The sequence below is a fragment of the Gymnoscopelus braueri genome (genome assembly GCF_963280865.1).
Source record: "Gymnoscopelus braueri genome assembly, contig: SCAFFOLD_383, whole genome shotgun sequence".
Lineage (NCBI taxonomy): Eukaryota > Metazoa > Chordata > Actinopteri > Myctophiformes > Myctophidae > Gymnoscopelus > Gymnoscopelus braueri.
In genome coordinates, this window is record NW_027660829.1 from 21,857 (window position 1) to 35,859 (window position 14,003).

Sequence of the window (14,003 nt, forward strand, 5' to 3'; positions counted from 1 at the left end):
TATTATTTGAAATCACTAATTAATATCATCCCATTTTCCTTCAGAGTGACAAGCAGCTTATGTTTGTGAAGATCCATATGCCGTGGGAGTTGCTGTGCAAAACCGCAGAGGAGCTCCACATCAAGTTACCCATCAAACTGCCCAGCATGGACCCGTCCAGCAAGGATAAGTCCAGCAAGGACCTGAGCAGCGAAAGCGCTGAGTGGCTCCGGATCAAGCTGCAGAGCAATGACCTCAGCATCACCGTCCCCTTTGAGAATGACCGGATGGAGCACTTTGACATTGACCCCAATAACCCTGATGCGACCTTCACACTGTCCATGAGGATTAGGATGGTGACGTCCAGTTTATTATTATCCCTCTCTCACTGGTTCTATCTATCTATCTATCTATCTATCTATCTATCTATCTATCTACCTATCTATCTATCTATCTATCTAAATGTAGATATAGATATATATGTATGTTAACATGGCGAGCGCAACAGCTGTCACTTTGTGAGAGGAACTGGGGACTTTCATCATAACGTTTAACTATAAAACTTCGAAATTAAGGAAACATGTTTGGCTCAGCATAATCTATCTACCTTTAGTTAACTTGGCATATGCTTAATATTTTTATCAGATGATCAGATCCGTGAGAGTACAATGTGTAAACTTGGGGTTCATGCATAGAGCATGAACCAGCGCAGCAGCTCGCCCTATCCAAAAGAACAGATCTGTAAGCTGTCGACACGCCATGTCGCAGTGCGTTGATAGCTTGTCTGTTTTTTTGGGTAGGCATCGTTCGTAAGGACCGCACGCAGTCCCTACGCAGCATCTCTTTGGGAAACCCGGCCATTGACTATTCAAAATACTCATCCTCATATTCTCAAACTGGTTCAGATCCCTTTAGTAGAAAATGTCTCACTTAAATTGGTCCTAAACTTCTTGCTCACAACAGTTTACAATGTTAAAAAAGGTTAAATATAAATACCAGTCTAATAATATAAGTGTGGTATATGTTAAAATTCATGCATTAAATTGTCATGTTGTTAAAACACATGAGAAACTGAAACAAAGCAGTGCAAACAATAGTTTATAGAACACTGTGGTGAAAGACTACAATACAGTGAAGTATAGTGCAAGTTAGTTGGTATTTAAGTGTTACAACACTGTAAAACAGTGGAGGAAAACATTGAATTGTTAAACATTAATATTAAGTACACTCCTCAATTTATTGTTCATGTGATGCAGGCTTCCTACATCCTCAGCTTAAGGGTCAATGCTGAAGGTGTTGATCATTCTGACATCACAAAGCTGTTGGCCGATGGAGTGTACAAGGATGCCTTTCCTCTTCATGATGTGAGTGTTGACTCATGATTCATTCTTTATTAGTATTAATTACAGAGTTGTTAATGTTGCTGTTGTTGTTGTTGATGTTGTTGTTGTTGTTGTTGTTGTTGTTGTTGTTGTTGTTGTTTGTGGCTGTCAAATGAGTTAACATCTCCACTACTGGATCTATACTCTCAGACTTTTCTATAGATCACCTCCATATTAAAAGTGGAATTTTAATGTTTAGTGTTTGGTGTTTCCCCCAACTCAGGGTAGCATCAACATCAAGTCAAAAGAAAATGGCTCCAGCATAAGGTTTGAACTCTACCAAGAATGGGCTCATCTCAAAAACTTCTGCAAGCGACAACCACTTGATCTCATTAGGTAATGGGTCTCTTTTCTCAATCACCGAAGCTCCATTCACACCAATGGGATGTTTCTGCCAAATGCTATGTCAACTCTAGCTTGTACCAAAAACAAAGTGTGTGAGTGTTTCTCAATCTCATACACTTAATAAACGACCTCATGAGTGGCAAATATGTACCCTATGAAATACCTTCTTACCCCATGTCCTGTGTTTCTGATGGTGGAAATGCCCTCATATTGATTGTAGGTATTATCCAGTACAGAGAGAGATAATCATTAGGGGTGGGACAAAAAAGAAAAAATTGCAATATATCGTTGCGCTCCCTCTTATCGTATAATATTGATACACTGACGGCAAATATCAATATTGTATTATCTCTTTCACTGCCAGACTTATTTCTGGCTGCGTTTGCCCACTGCCAGCATTATTATTTTTTTGTATCCTTCCAACTGGTCACAGAAAATGTATATTCATTATGATCGCTTGTCCGATCGTTTATAAACACACACGCTATGTGTGTGCCTCGCCCAGAGAAAATAAATTACAACCGTGATGGCCCCCTTGCCTTCTAACAGCATGTGAATATACCATTTCTCTACAAAAATGCACGATTTTCTTACCTTTTCAACTGGCCACAGAAAATGTGGCCATATGATCCTTTGTCCGACTGTTTGTAAACACACACGCTACGTGTGTGCGTCGCCCAGAGAAAAATAATCCAACCGGGACATTTCCTTCTCCTGCAGCAGCATGTTGAAAATAGGATGTCTCGCGAAACACAGGGGAAAAAAAGTCAACTTGAGATAGAATGGTTTTAATGAAAAAGTTAAATAGGAAGTGGACGGAGGCGGAAATCTTCGGATGACATTATTTCCGGATCCGGGTGAGTGGAAAGTGAACCTGATCACTCGGGTGACAGAGAACAGAACATCTTTTATAAAACCACAAAAAAAAAAATTACGTCCTTGGCAGAATCGGCATTTGGAAAAAAAACACGTCAATTACGTCCTTGGCAGTGAAGCCTTTTATGCCATAATACATTATAATTGCCGTCTAACTCAAATTAAAAACACCTCAAATATTTGTTTTATTTTAGAAACAGCCCTAAGGAATGTACTGTATGCATGTGCAAATAAAACTTATTTAAAATATTGTTTTGATGATTGGACCACACATGGATAAATGACATCATCAACTTGCGACAGGCATTGCTCCCTTGAGTAAAATATTAATTATTTCTAATAAAATGGTAAAAAGGTGTTTTTAATTTTTAATTTTTAATTTTTTAAATTATTATAATGTGTTAAGGCATATAAGGCTTATTAGCCAGGGATCCTTTTAAGAAAGCAGTGTCCGGGTTTAAGCATTTGTTGTGCTTAGCACATGCTTTTTCTTTTCCTGTAAATTTAATTTGCACAGGAGATTTTATTGAGGGAAATATTGTAAAAAATGTCTTGCTATACATTGATTATCACAGATATCATGTATCGGGATATCATCGTTATCAAGGGCCAAATATCGTCACAGTCACAGAGTTACTTATATCGTCCCATCCCTAATAATTATTACTTTAATGCTGTTCACAGGATGTACCATGGGGAGAAAACTGGCATATATTTTGCCTTCTTGGGATTCTACACAAACATGCTGGTCCTCGCTGCCATCGTGGGCGTCCTCTGTTTCATTCATGGGTTAATGACTCTTGGAACAACCACTTGGAGGTACAGTTTGAATCTGTTCATGTGCATATTTCAGTATCTCACATCACCAGTTCAGAATTGTTGAACTATAACCATAATTAGTATTGTTATATTAATTAATGTTGTTAAATCAACCTTTTATCCATCATGTACATTCAAAGTATTCTGTTTAACCTCTCGTGTAACGGTGTAACTGGGCAGTCTTTAACCTCTTCCTCTTGTGATTGGACAGTGTTTAACCGTTCTCCTCTCTTATTGGATAGTAAAGAGGTATGTGATCCAGAGATAGGCGGGACTATAGTGATGTGCCCCCAATGTGACAAAGAGTGCCCCTACTGGAAGTTAAACAGCACGTGTGCAACTTCTAAAGTGAGTTCATGATGTTTCCTAAAGAAAAAGCAAAAAAGAAGAAAAACATAATTGCCAAATCTTATCATACTACAACAATTTTGCAAACACTGTTGAATTATAATTATAAACAATGTTGTTGACTTACATTGCTTAAAACGTTTTTTTCATACATTTTTGTCTCCACCAGGCCGAAAGGCATGGCGAGAGAGTATGTTTTGCCCCCTGTCCGTCCGTCCGTCCGTCCGTCCGTCCGTGTGTCCGTCCGTGTGTCTGTAACCAGCTAATCTCCGCCACCGTTGGCCTGGTCACTGTGAAACTGCGCACACACTGGATGCCACAGTAGAACCTCTGCCCCACATTTTTCAGATCAGCCTGTCATAGCGCCACCATGGGGCCGACTTTTGAAAAACACATTTTTTTATATTACTCCTACAGATTTTGTCCAAAAAACACACGAATCGGTACACAGTATCTCTATAGTCATGTGATCAACACGGATCTGTCCGATTTTCCATATTCCATCCTGATTGGCTAAGATTGGCTTCCAAAGTTTGCAAGATTGGTTCGTTTTGAACAGAATGCCTCAAATCATGAACGCAGCATGCGATTTCCGTGAAATTTTCCACGTACATTCCCACTTTGCCCAGGAAGAAATTCCAGTTGAAAACTTTAAAATCAGCCTCATGGTGGCGCTATAACAGGCCGATTTGCGTTTTTACCTATAACTGCACCGATCTGCGTGAAACTTTGCACGCACACTCCCTAGAGGCCAAGGCAAAACCTTTGCCCTGCATTTTTCACATATGCTTTTTAGAGCGCCACCAGGAGGCTGACTTTTGTAAAACAAATGTTTTGCTCTTACTCCTTCAGATTCTGTCCAAAAATCACCCAAATCAGTACACAGTCAGCCTCATTTATCAACGCGGTGCAGACCAAATAATGGGCGTACGGCGAGATCACCGCAACTTTCGGCATTTATCAATATATCCTGACGTTGCCTTCAGCCTACCGTACGCTGAGATCTCACGTCTGGTCGAGACCAGTTGTTGACGTTGGCTGCGCCCGTTTATTCCATTGTAGACCTGCGGAGCAGCATTGTCTGACCGCCTGACAGGCATCTGGACACATATATCCACTCCAAAATGTATATCTAGTACACTAATAAATAATCCCTGTAAAAATATAATATTTAATAAACTAATTTAAACAAACTGCTTTAACAGTCATTCGGTTAAGCTTGCAGATCTGGCTGCATTGGCTATTTGAAAATAGCAGATCTACAAGCTCACAACAGGTCGCATCGCGACGCGTTGTGAGCTTGTAGATGGGAGTTTAGACCGGCGCAGCGGCGCTGCTGTTATATTTTCATGGCCACCGGGAGATCAGACATTTAACCCACGGTCCAACACACACACGCCTTCATCTATTAATGTTCTCTCCAGGCTATCTCTCATTAATGTGGCGCGGCATGGGGACTCGCCCGCCCGACGGTCCGAGTCTCACTGGGAAATGGGAATAGCCTTGACTGCTTTATTTTAGTAACTCGAACGCGCACTGCTCGGTATGGGTTAAATACATTAATAAACAAACGTATTCGGATCCATTCATGGAGATGTGGTATCATAATCTGTCATTCATGTAAGCTACTAGCCTACTTCATTGACAAAGATTGTACCGTTACGCAAGTAGGTGCGTGTGTGTGCGTGTGTGTGTGTGTGTGTGTGTGTGTGTGTGTGTGTGTGTGTGTGACTTGACAGGCAGCGAGGCGAGGCGAGCCGGCGAAACTATTGGCTTTCCATGCTTTATTTGATCGTATTCTGGTTCTTCATGTCGTAAAATCAGGGCGTTTCGAGAATATTTAAGGGCGTGCTATTTAAATGACGCTCGCTTTCAGCCGTGACATTTATCAAGGCTCCGACCCAATGTACGCTAGGATTGGCTGTGTAGGATTTGTTGATAAATGTGACTTCGACGTTGGTGTACGGCTGCATTTATGGAAAAATATAAGCCGGTTTATACGCTCTGTTGATAAATGAGGGCCAGTATCTCTATAGTCATGTGATCAAGATGGATGTGTCCGATATTTCATATTCCATCCTACTTGGCTAAGATTGACATCTAAAGTTTTCAGGAGTGGCCCGTTTTGAACAAAATGCCGCAAATCATGAACGCAGCGTCCGATTGCGGTGAAACTTTGCACACACATTCGCACTACGTTGTAATGCCACCCTTTTAACATTTCCCTTTTTTATATTACTCCTACAAATGTTGTCCAAACAATGCAAATCTGTACACATTATCTCTATAGTCAAGTGATCAAGATGGTTCCGTCCGATTTTTCATATTCCATCTTGATTGGCGAATTCCCAACATTGCTGGCCCACAATAACCCTGACCATGTCTTTTAAGTCAGTGACAGGACGTGGCTTTTGGATCCCATAACCCTGACTTGGCGGAGACCTGTGCTCCGGGGAGCACTTTTTCTAGTTTCATGTGCGTTCATACCGAATGCGATAAAAATAATGATGCCGCTTGAATTGTGGGGAACCTTTTGGTGCTTTCTGAAAATGTTACGAAAGTGGTTGTGGTTTGGCTTGTTTAGATGGACGAGAGGCTGACATGTGTGCACACACTGAAAGTAGGCTATAAGGCTTCACAGCGATGTATCAAAAACCATCAGCGCGCACTGCTTTGGTTGAATTATCATTAAAAAACAGATCAGTTCCAGTTCCTTTAAAAATGTATACTTCTTTTTTTCAGATACATTCTATATTTGACAACTATGGGACCCTGATGTTTGCTGTTTTCATGGCAATCTGGGGTGAGACCATTAATAAATTAGACATCCTTCATTTCCAAGCTATTTTATTTCCAAGCCTTTCGTGATATATGTCTGAATATATTATTCAGACAAGTAAAAATGTACTAAAGTATCTCTTGCAGTTTAATAAAGTGGGACAATTTCACTCTGCACACACACTGCATGCACTGCGTTAAGTTTCCATTATTAGAATATGAGCAGATCAAACGTTTCGGCGGCTTTAAATCATGTATTTTAAGTCAGTGACACGACGTGGCTTTTGGATCCCATCTCCCAGACTGTGTAGTTTCCATCCCATAACCCGAGGAGACTGTGCGCTACTATCCAATAACAAAACAGGTAGTCTCTCACCACTTCCGCTGAGTATCAAAAGAAACTCGCGAAGACCATAACAATACAACTCACCACTCTTGATACAATCATTGAAGCATACAGATGTGATTTATTTTTGCTATTCCTAATGGTTTTCTCTCCCAGTCCGTTCAATGCTGTCTTTCTTTTTCCTTGCTTTAGTGACATTGTTCCTGGAGCTCTGGAAGCGGTACCAGGCAAAGCTGGAATACAAGTGGGGCACCATGGAGTTCCTGAAACAGGACGAACCGCCTCGTCCTGAATATGAGTACAAGTGTAAGCATTCTGGCTACACCTGGGACAACCCTGTCACAAAGGTAGGTCACATGAGCAACTTGACAATGACTGCAAGGTCGAAACGTTGTTAATCTTTTGCTGCTGCTGAATGAAGACTTGGAGAATTTTGAAGTGAGTTGCGAGCCACCTTGTTTTTCAAGGTCACATGATCAGAACAAGAAAAGTGCACTCCTTGGAGCGCAGATCTCTACCAGGCTGGGTTGCCTACTAGGGCTGTGTCAGTCACTATGGGCAGAAGTGAAAGCGCTTGTGTAGGTGCACTCTATAGAGGCCCCTGAACGTGTGATTCTAATTTGGGGATAATTGCATGTTGTGTTCATGATACATGGCATTTTCTTGTAAGAACACAACATTTTGAAGGCAATTACAGGTAAATGGTATCAAAACCCAGATGAACGGATGAATGGACAGAGCCGAAAACATAATCTCCCCTCCCGGCCTTTCAAAATGCTGAACAAATGAAATTATTATTTATTTTAAAAAATTGCGGCAGGGTGTAAAAATACATAAAATGTCAACATTAATGAACAAAAAACAAACAACAGAAAACAATTGCATTCAACAATCAACATTCATGAGAAATTAAACAAACACACAGATGAAATCATATCAGTTGAGCTCAACAATGATCACCCACGTTTAGAATGACTGGTGTTAGAAGAGAATTTCCAATTAATTTACTCCTTCGACGTTTCAGAAAATCCTTATATACTGTAAAGAGTTTTAAGCATGGAATCAAGCTAACCTGCAACATGATGAATCATGACCATAGCACATTTGATTCAGGTCAAACAAATTGGAAAACACAAAAAAGCCGATGGTACAAGGCTGAAGGAACTACTCACTCACTACTAACCATTACGCATACCATTCCAATGCTCCTTCCAACCAATCGATCATTTAGCTTGCTTTACTTCTTCTTATCTTCAACCTTCATCATTGAAGGTTGAACATTCAATGACATTGAAGACGACAATGACATTGCTCGTGGTAAGTCTACATTGGATTGTTACAACATTATAGCCTCTATGTAGAAAATTAATCTCTCTTCCTGGCAAGGGTCAAGTTAAGGTGTCTGTCTCTGTATCCACTTACTGTACAATGCCAGTGTGTACAAAACAAGAATATAAGTCAATGTTATCACTAATTTTATTGTAATGTTTCAGGAAAAAGAAACGCTGCCTTATGAACCCTGTAAACAACGTGCTCTGGTTGCCTTAGGAATAGTGGCCGTCCTGTTCTTGGTAAGGCTGATATGCTACTCTTATTTATCATGTCAAATGTTATCAATACAAATTTGCTGTGAGCACACAGCACAGTAGTGATAGTAAAACAACATATAGACATAACAGCACCATGTACAGTATGTGCTGCTGGAAAACCCTAACAAATGGCTGCTGCAGAGTATTCTTCAGAGTAAGACAATTGCTCAATGTCTTTGTGTTTCACCAACAGTTCTTGCACACACAACAAATACAGTTGTTGTACCCAAAAACCCTTTTATGGAGTGTTTTCCTATAGAACCCCTCCGTTCTCGTTACAGGAGTACCAAAGGCTACACTCACTCTGCTGCCCTGTAAGGGCCCGTACACACTGCAGGAGATTGGGTCCGAGATTGCTGTCGCCGACATTTTTTGGCGCTCGCCGACAAAACCTCCCGATCTGACGCAGATCGGCCTTTGATCTGCGAGATAATGCTCGCTCTGTGTGAAAGGTTCCGCGAGACGATGTGGCCGCGATTATCCGCTCTGCGACGGCTTTCCGACCGTTTTCAGATAACTACCATGTTAGATATTCAGCTCTGTCCCAGACAGGAGATCGGACAGTATCATACATTATGAAAGGGTCTGCGAGGAGATCCACGCTACAGCCAATGAGAGCACATTACAGCCACCGTGGCCAGGGGAGCGTCGCTGGATCTGACCACAACAAACAGTCCCTACCGCAATATTACCGTCCAGTCCTGTATTAAGTAACATTATAAAACAAAATGAGAGAGTGAGCGAGCCTGGTGGTGGGCTGTTTATTTTAGAGGAATTGTACAGAGAGAGAGAGAGAGAGACAGACAGACAGACAGAGAGTGAGAGCAAGAGCGAGCTCTGTGTGTGTGTGTGTGTGTGTGTGTGAGTGTGCAGCATGTGCACGCTGTTATGAACAGCGTTGCCAGATGTTGCGAGAGAAATAAGCAACCAGGTCTATGAAAACAAGCCCAAGAAAAGGCCACTTGAGCACTTTAAACCTATTTACAAATACATTGGATATTTGAAAATAGCCGATCTACAAGCTCACAACGCGTCGCAGCTATTTTCAAATAAAAATCTTGAGAAAATTGTGGAATATTTTCCAAATCCACACAAATCTTGTATGGGGGTCAGTGATGGCACAACATATTTACAGAAGGGGGGTCTGCGGACAAATACATATTATGTGTTGTTTAAACCACTGGTTTAAACAACATTAGGAAACAAGGCCAAATAAGCAACTACACAAATAAGCCCAAAAAATGCACCCCGCAACAACCAATATTTACAAGCAACTCTACAGAAAAACAAGCCCAAAGTCGCTTATAATAAGCGGACATGGCAACGCTGTCACTGACGGCTTCTGCGCACTTGACTGCGAGAGAGGGAGAGAGAGAGAGAGGGAGAGAGAGAGAGAGAGAGAGAAAGAGCGAGAGAGGGGGGAGAGGGAGAGAGGCATATCACGGGATACGTCGATTAAAATGAATTGGAATAAACTCAAATGTATGTATTGGGTCTGACTCTGGAGATAGCATCCTAGTGAACTATCCTACAGTGTGTCAGCCCTTGTCGGGGATCAATCCTGTTGTGAAGACCACAACGATATTATGACAGCCGATTTCAAGAAATAAACTCCTGCAGTGTGTAATGCTTAACGATCAGATAACCCCCCGAGCACTTTAAGGTCCTGCAATGTGTACCTGCCTTAAAGGTATTGAGTAGGCTACATACTACGTATATAAACAAGTCTAAGGCCCTGAGGAGGTCCAGCCAGTTCTTTGTTTCATGGGCTAAGCTGCACACTGGCAACCCCATAAGTAAGAAACTCTCCCACTGGATAGTGGAAGCTATGGTCCTATCATATTCCAGCAAGGGGCTGCAGGTCCCTGCTGTTTTACGAGCACATTCCATTAGAGGAATGGCTGTCTTGGGCCCTTCTCAAGGTTGTGGCTATCCAGGACATATGGTACAGATGTGCTGTGACAAGTTGGCCTTTGCCTTAGAATTTCTTAAGGTTCTATTAGTTGGACGTGACTGCACCATTACTGGTGCATATAGTCCTCAGTGTGAGTTCCAGATAGGAGGATGAACCTCCAAGGCTAGCAGGTCAAGCATTTGAGATAAGTATTCTGGGTATTTTGGTAGTTTATGAACTCTACCCATAAGTGTGACATTGAGCGAGTGACATATAATGAACTTTAAGTTACTAACGAAACACTGGTTCTTTGATATCACGAGTGAGATTCTGACCAATACAAACTCCTAGCCTGCATTGCGCGGAAGAGGTGTACTTATTTTGAATTGCGATTCAGCCATTCAAGCAGCAGCTTATGAGGGATAAGGGGGTGGCGCCCTGCTGATGTGGGATGACCATGACTTTGTGCCAGCCAATAAATTGTCTGGAGTGCATAAAAATGCAACAGGGGGGTGCTGTTACTTATAAATGAGACATCTGATTTACGATATCAAAGAACCGGGATTACTCTAGTAACCTAGAGTTTTCAATTGACAATACTTCTGGTGTAATTAAAAAACTGCAACCGTCTTGAAAGTGCAATGTCGGTCATGTCTGGTCACATTACATTTTTTTTGACAAGATTTGACTCTTACCCTGTACAGTAGGTCAATTTGTACATCATTAGAGATAAACTAACACTGAGCATTTTGTTGTGCATACATAACGTATTCCACAACGGGATCAGATTCATATAATGAAGCTAGTTCATCTCTTTCTCTGTATATTACTGCAGCACATCACCTCCTCTTTTATCCAACAGCTGCTATTGATCCCGGTCACGGTAATGGCTATCATCATATTTCGTCTACATGTGTTCTTCACCTTCTCTGATCAACTGAGTAACTCCCTCGGCAGCTCCAACTCCACTTCAACATATGCAGACAGGCAGATGGCCATCTCTTTCAAAACCTCAGTCACCATCTTGGTCTGCATCATGATCCTCAAGAAGGTCATCAAATTATTTTATGGGAAGGTGGCTGTGTACATCACAGACTTTGGTGAGAGTGCTTTTGTATATTTAAAACAGAAATTTCCAAATGAGAAGCAAGATAGTTTAACAACATATGAAAACAAATTGAGACAGCAGTGAAACTCTCATGGCGAGTCAATTTCACTAATGATGGACTAAATACAGTTTGAAATCTACTTTTAAGTTACTGGAAAGTAACACAATACTACATACAACAAAACTGCATACAGTATAACCAAAATAAACAACATCCAAGACACACCAAATGAGCAATGTTGAAGTGCAGAATTCTTACATCCTATTTCACTGATCTGTCACCTAAAAACAGAGTTCCCTCGGACCAAGACGGAGTACGAGAACAGTCTGACCCTGAAGATGTTCTTATTTCAGTTTGTTACCTTCTTCTCAGCCTGTTTCTACATCGGCTTCATCAAGGGGAAGGTGGTTGGCCACCCAGGAAAGCCTGTTTATATCCTGGGAAAGTTCCGAAATGAGGCGGTACAGTTAATCATCCTATCCATTTGTCATATTTGTTATGTGATGCTCCTGATGAATGTCTAAGGAAGTCTATGAAGTTAAGCAAAGTTATATTGGTTGTAACGGTTACTATGTATCTTGGTGTTGCAGTGTGCACCTCAGGGCTGTATGCAGGATTTGACCCTGAAGCTGGCTGTCATCATGGCTGGGAATGCCATCTTGACCAACATCCAGGAATTTGTGCTACCGTACGTAACTACAAGTACAATCACAAGCTGCTTTGGCAAAGCAATGAATTACTAATATACAGTACATCTAGCCTGGAGGGAGAATATTGAATCAGAGATGAAAGGCCTCAGTAGATCTACATTTATGAGATATTTTCCACACAGTATTATTGACAGTATTAAACAATATCTGAGCAAGTTCATCACACCATTTAGTGTGATAGCTATCTCTGAAACATGGCTCAGTTTAGAGAGGGGGTGGATTTTGAGCTGGAGGGCTATGATTTAAATTTCATGAACAGAAAAAAAATAACTAAAACAACGGGAGGGGGGACAGCTTTGTATGTGGACAAAAGATTGCAATACAAGATTGTTGAAAGTATGACTACTGCTATTGATGATATATGTGAATGTGTTACAATTGAGATTAATATGGAAAAAAAGAAAAATATTATTGTCAGCTGTGTTTATAGGGATCCAAGCTCTAGCATTGACATTTTCAAGAATTTTATGGAAGAGTTGTTCACGAAGACTGAGCAGAAGGTTACATATGTCTGTGGAGACTATAAAATAGATCTTCTTAATCCTAATAAATATATATTAATTGATGACTTTATAGCTGCAATGTATAGTATGAGCCTATATCCTATTATAACACAGCCTAGTAGAATAACATGTTTTTTTTTTAAATAAAAATGTCAACTTCCTGTTGATTTTGCCATTTTTAATAAGTAGAAAACCTGGACTGGATCCGCGGATCCGGATCCAGATCTTCAAATAGTAAAATCAACAGGAAGTTGACATTTTTATTAAAAAAACAAACAGTACTGGGTTTGGTGATGTTCTATACTGTCTGAATCAGCTATGTTTGGGTTCATTTATGTGCTAAAGGAGTGACTTTGAGAGCTGTTTTACCGTACAATGTAAGTCAATGAGGAGCATTTTTTGAATTATCAATTTCTAATCAATGGAGCAATTATTTTTTTATTTCTTGCCCACCTTTGGAGTTACATCATGACAAGGTAACTACACAACCCAAACCTCTACCAAAGTGGTCTTACCCTTTAAGAGCTTGTGCATATCTGTCAGTGGAGTGAAGCTATGGAATGGTTTACCGGAGGTGGTTCAGCAATGTAAAAATATAATACAATTTAAAAAACAGTACAAGCAGAGTCTGTTGGAGAAATATAGATATGATAATTAATGGACTTATGGAAAATATAGTGTATACAGTACATAATTATAATAATTGTATGGGGTGTAACGGATTCCGTTGTTGTGTGTGTGTGTATGTGTATGTATGTATGTGTAGGTATGTGTGTATGTGTGTACATAATGTTATATGTGTATATATAACGATTAGGGCGTGTTGCCTGCTCAGTAAAGCATGGTAACATAATATGTTGGCATGTTGTGGTGAGATACTGACATGTATATGCGTAATAACTAGGACATTGATGGATTGAGGGGTATGGTGTGATGTGGTAGTGTTGGAGTTTGTATATAATGGTATGATATTTGAATGGGTGCATATCAGTATATGCACGCATTCAGGTGTATATATGTGTATAAGAACGAAGACATGGGTGTATATATTGAATATTTTCGAGTGTTCGATTACTACGATCAATGTAACATCTTGAATGTAATTACGAAATACTTTGAGTGTTCATACAATATGAACTTTATAAATGATGTATCTAAGTTAAAACAACATGAAGGAAGATAGGCACAAATAAGCTTTGAGCTTCAGCCTATGCCTTTTTGATCAATCAACATGAACCATTGGATTATAGTGTGGTATGTTTGGTGTAATTGTTGATGTGGATCAAAATAAACTAAACTAAACTAAAGGGTGAAGTATAGACATT

General features: G+C 40.4%; 1 protein-coding gene across 1 annotated transcript in view; it reads left to right on the forward strand.

Moving 5' to 3' along the window:
* Window positions 1-14,003, forward strand: part of LOC308081147 (anoctamin-6-like) — a 37,694-nt gene that overhangs the window by 10,832 nt on the left and 12,859 nt on the right. Inside the window, exons 3-13 of the mRNA XM_080457543.1 lie at window positions 45-335; window positions 1,236-1,343; window positions 1,585-1,697; window positions 3,267-3,401; window positions 3,644-3,749; window positions 6,492-6,552; window positions 7,066-7,220; window positions 8,367-8,444; window positions 11,219-11,456; window positions 11,757-11,926; window positions 12,056-12,153. Coding sequence (XP_080313669.1) covers window positions 45-335; window positions 1,236-1,343; window positions 1,585-1,697; window positions 3,267-3,401; window positions 3,644-3,749; window positions 6,492-6,552; window positions 7,066-7,220; window positions 8,367-8,444; window positions 11,219-11,456; window positions 11,757-11,926; window positions 12,056-12,153 — 1,553 coding nt within the window. The remainder of the gene's footprint in view (window positions 1-44; window positions 336-1,235; window positions 1,344-1,584; window positions 1,698-3,266; window positions 3,402-3,643; window positions 3,750-6,491; window positions 6,553-7,065; window positions 7,221-8,366; window positions 8,445-11,218; window positions 11,457-11,756; window positions 11,927-12,055; window positions 12,154-14,003) is intronic.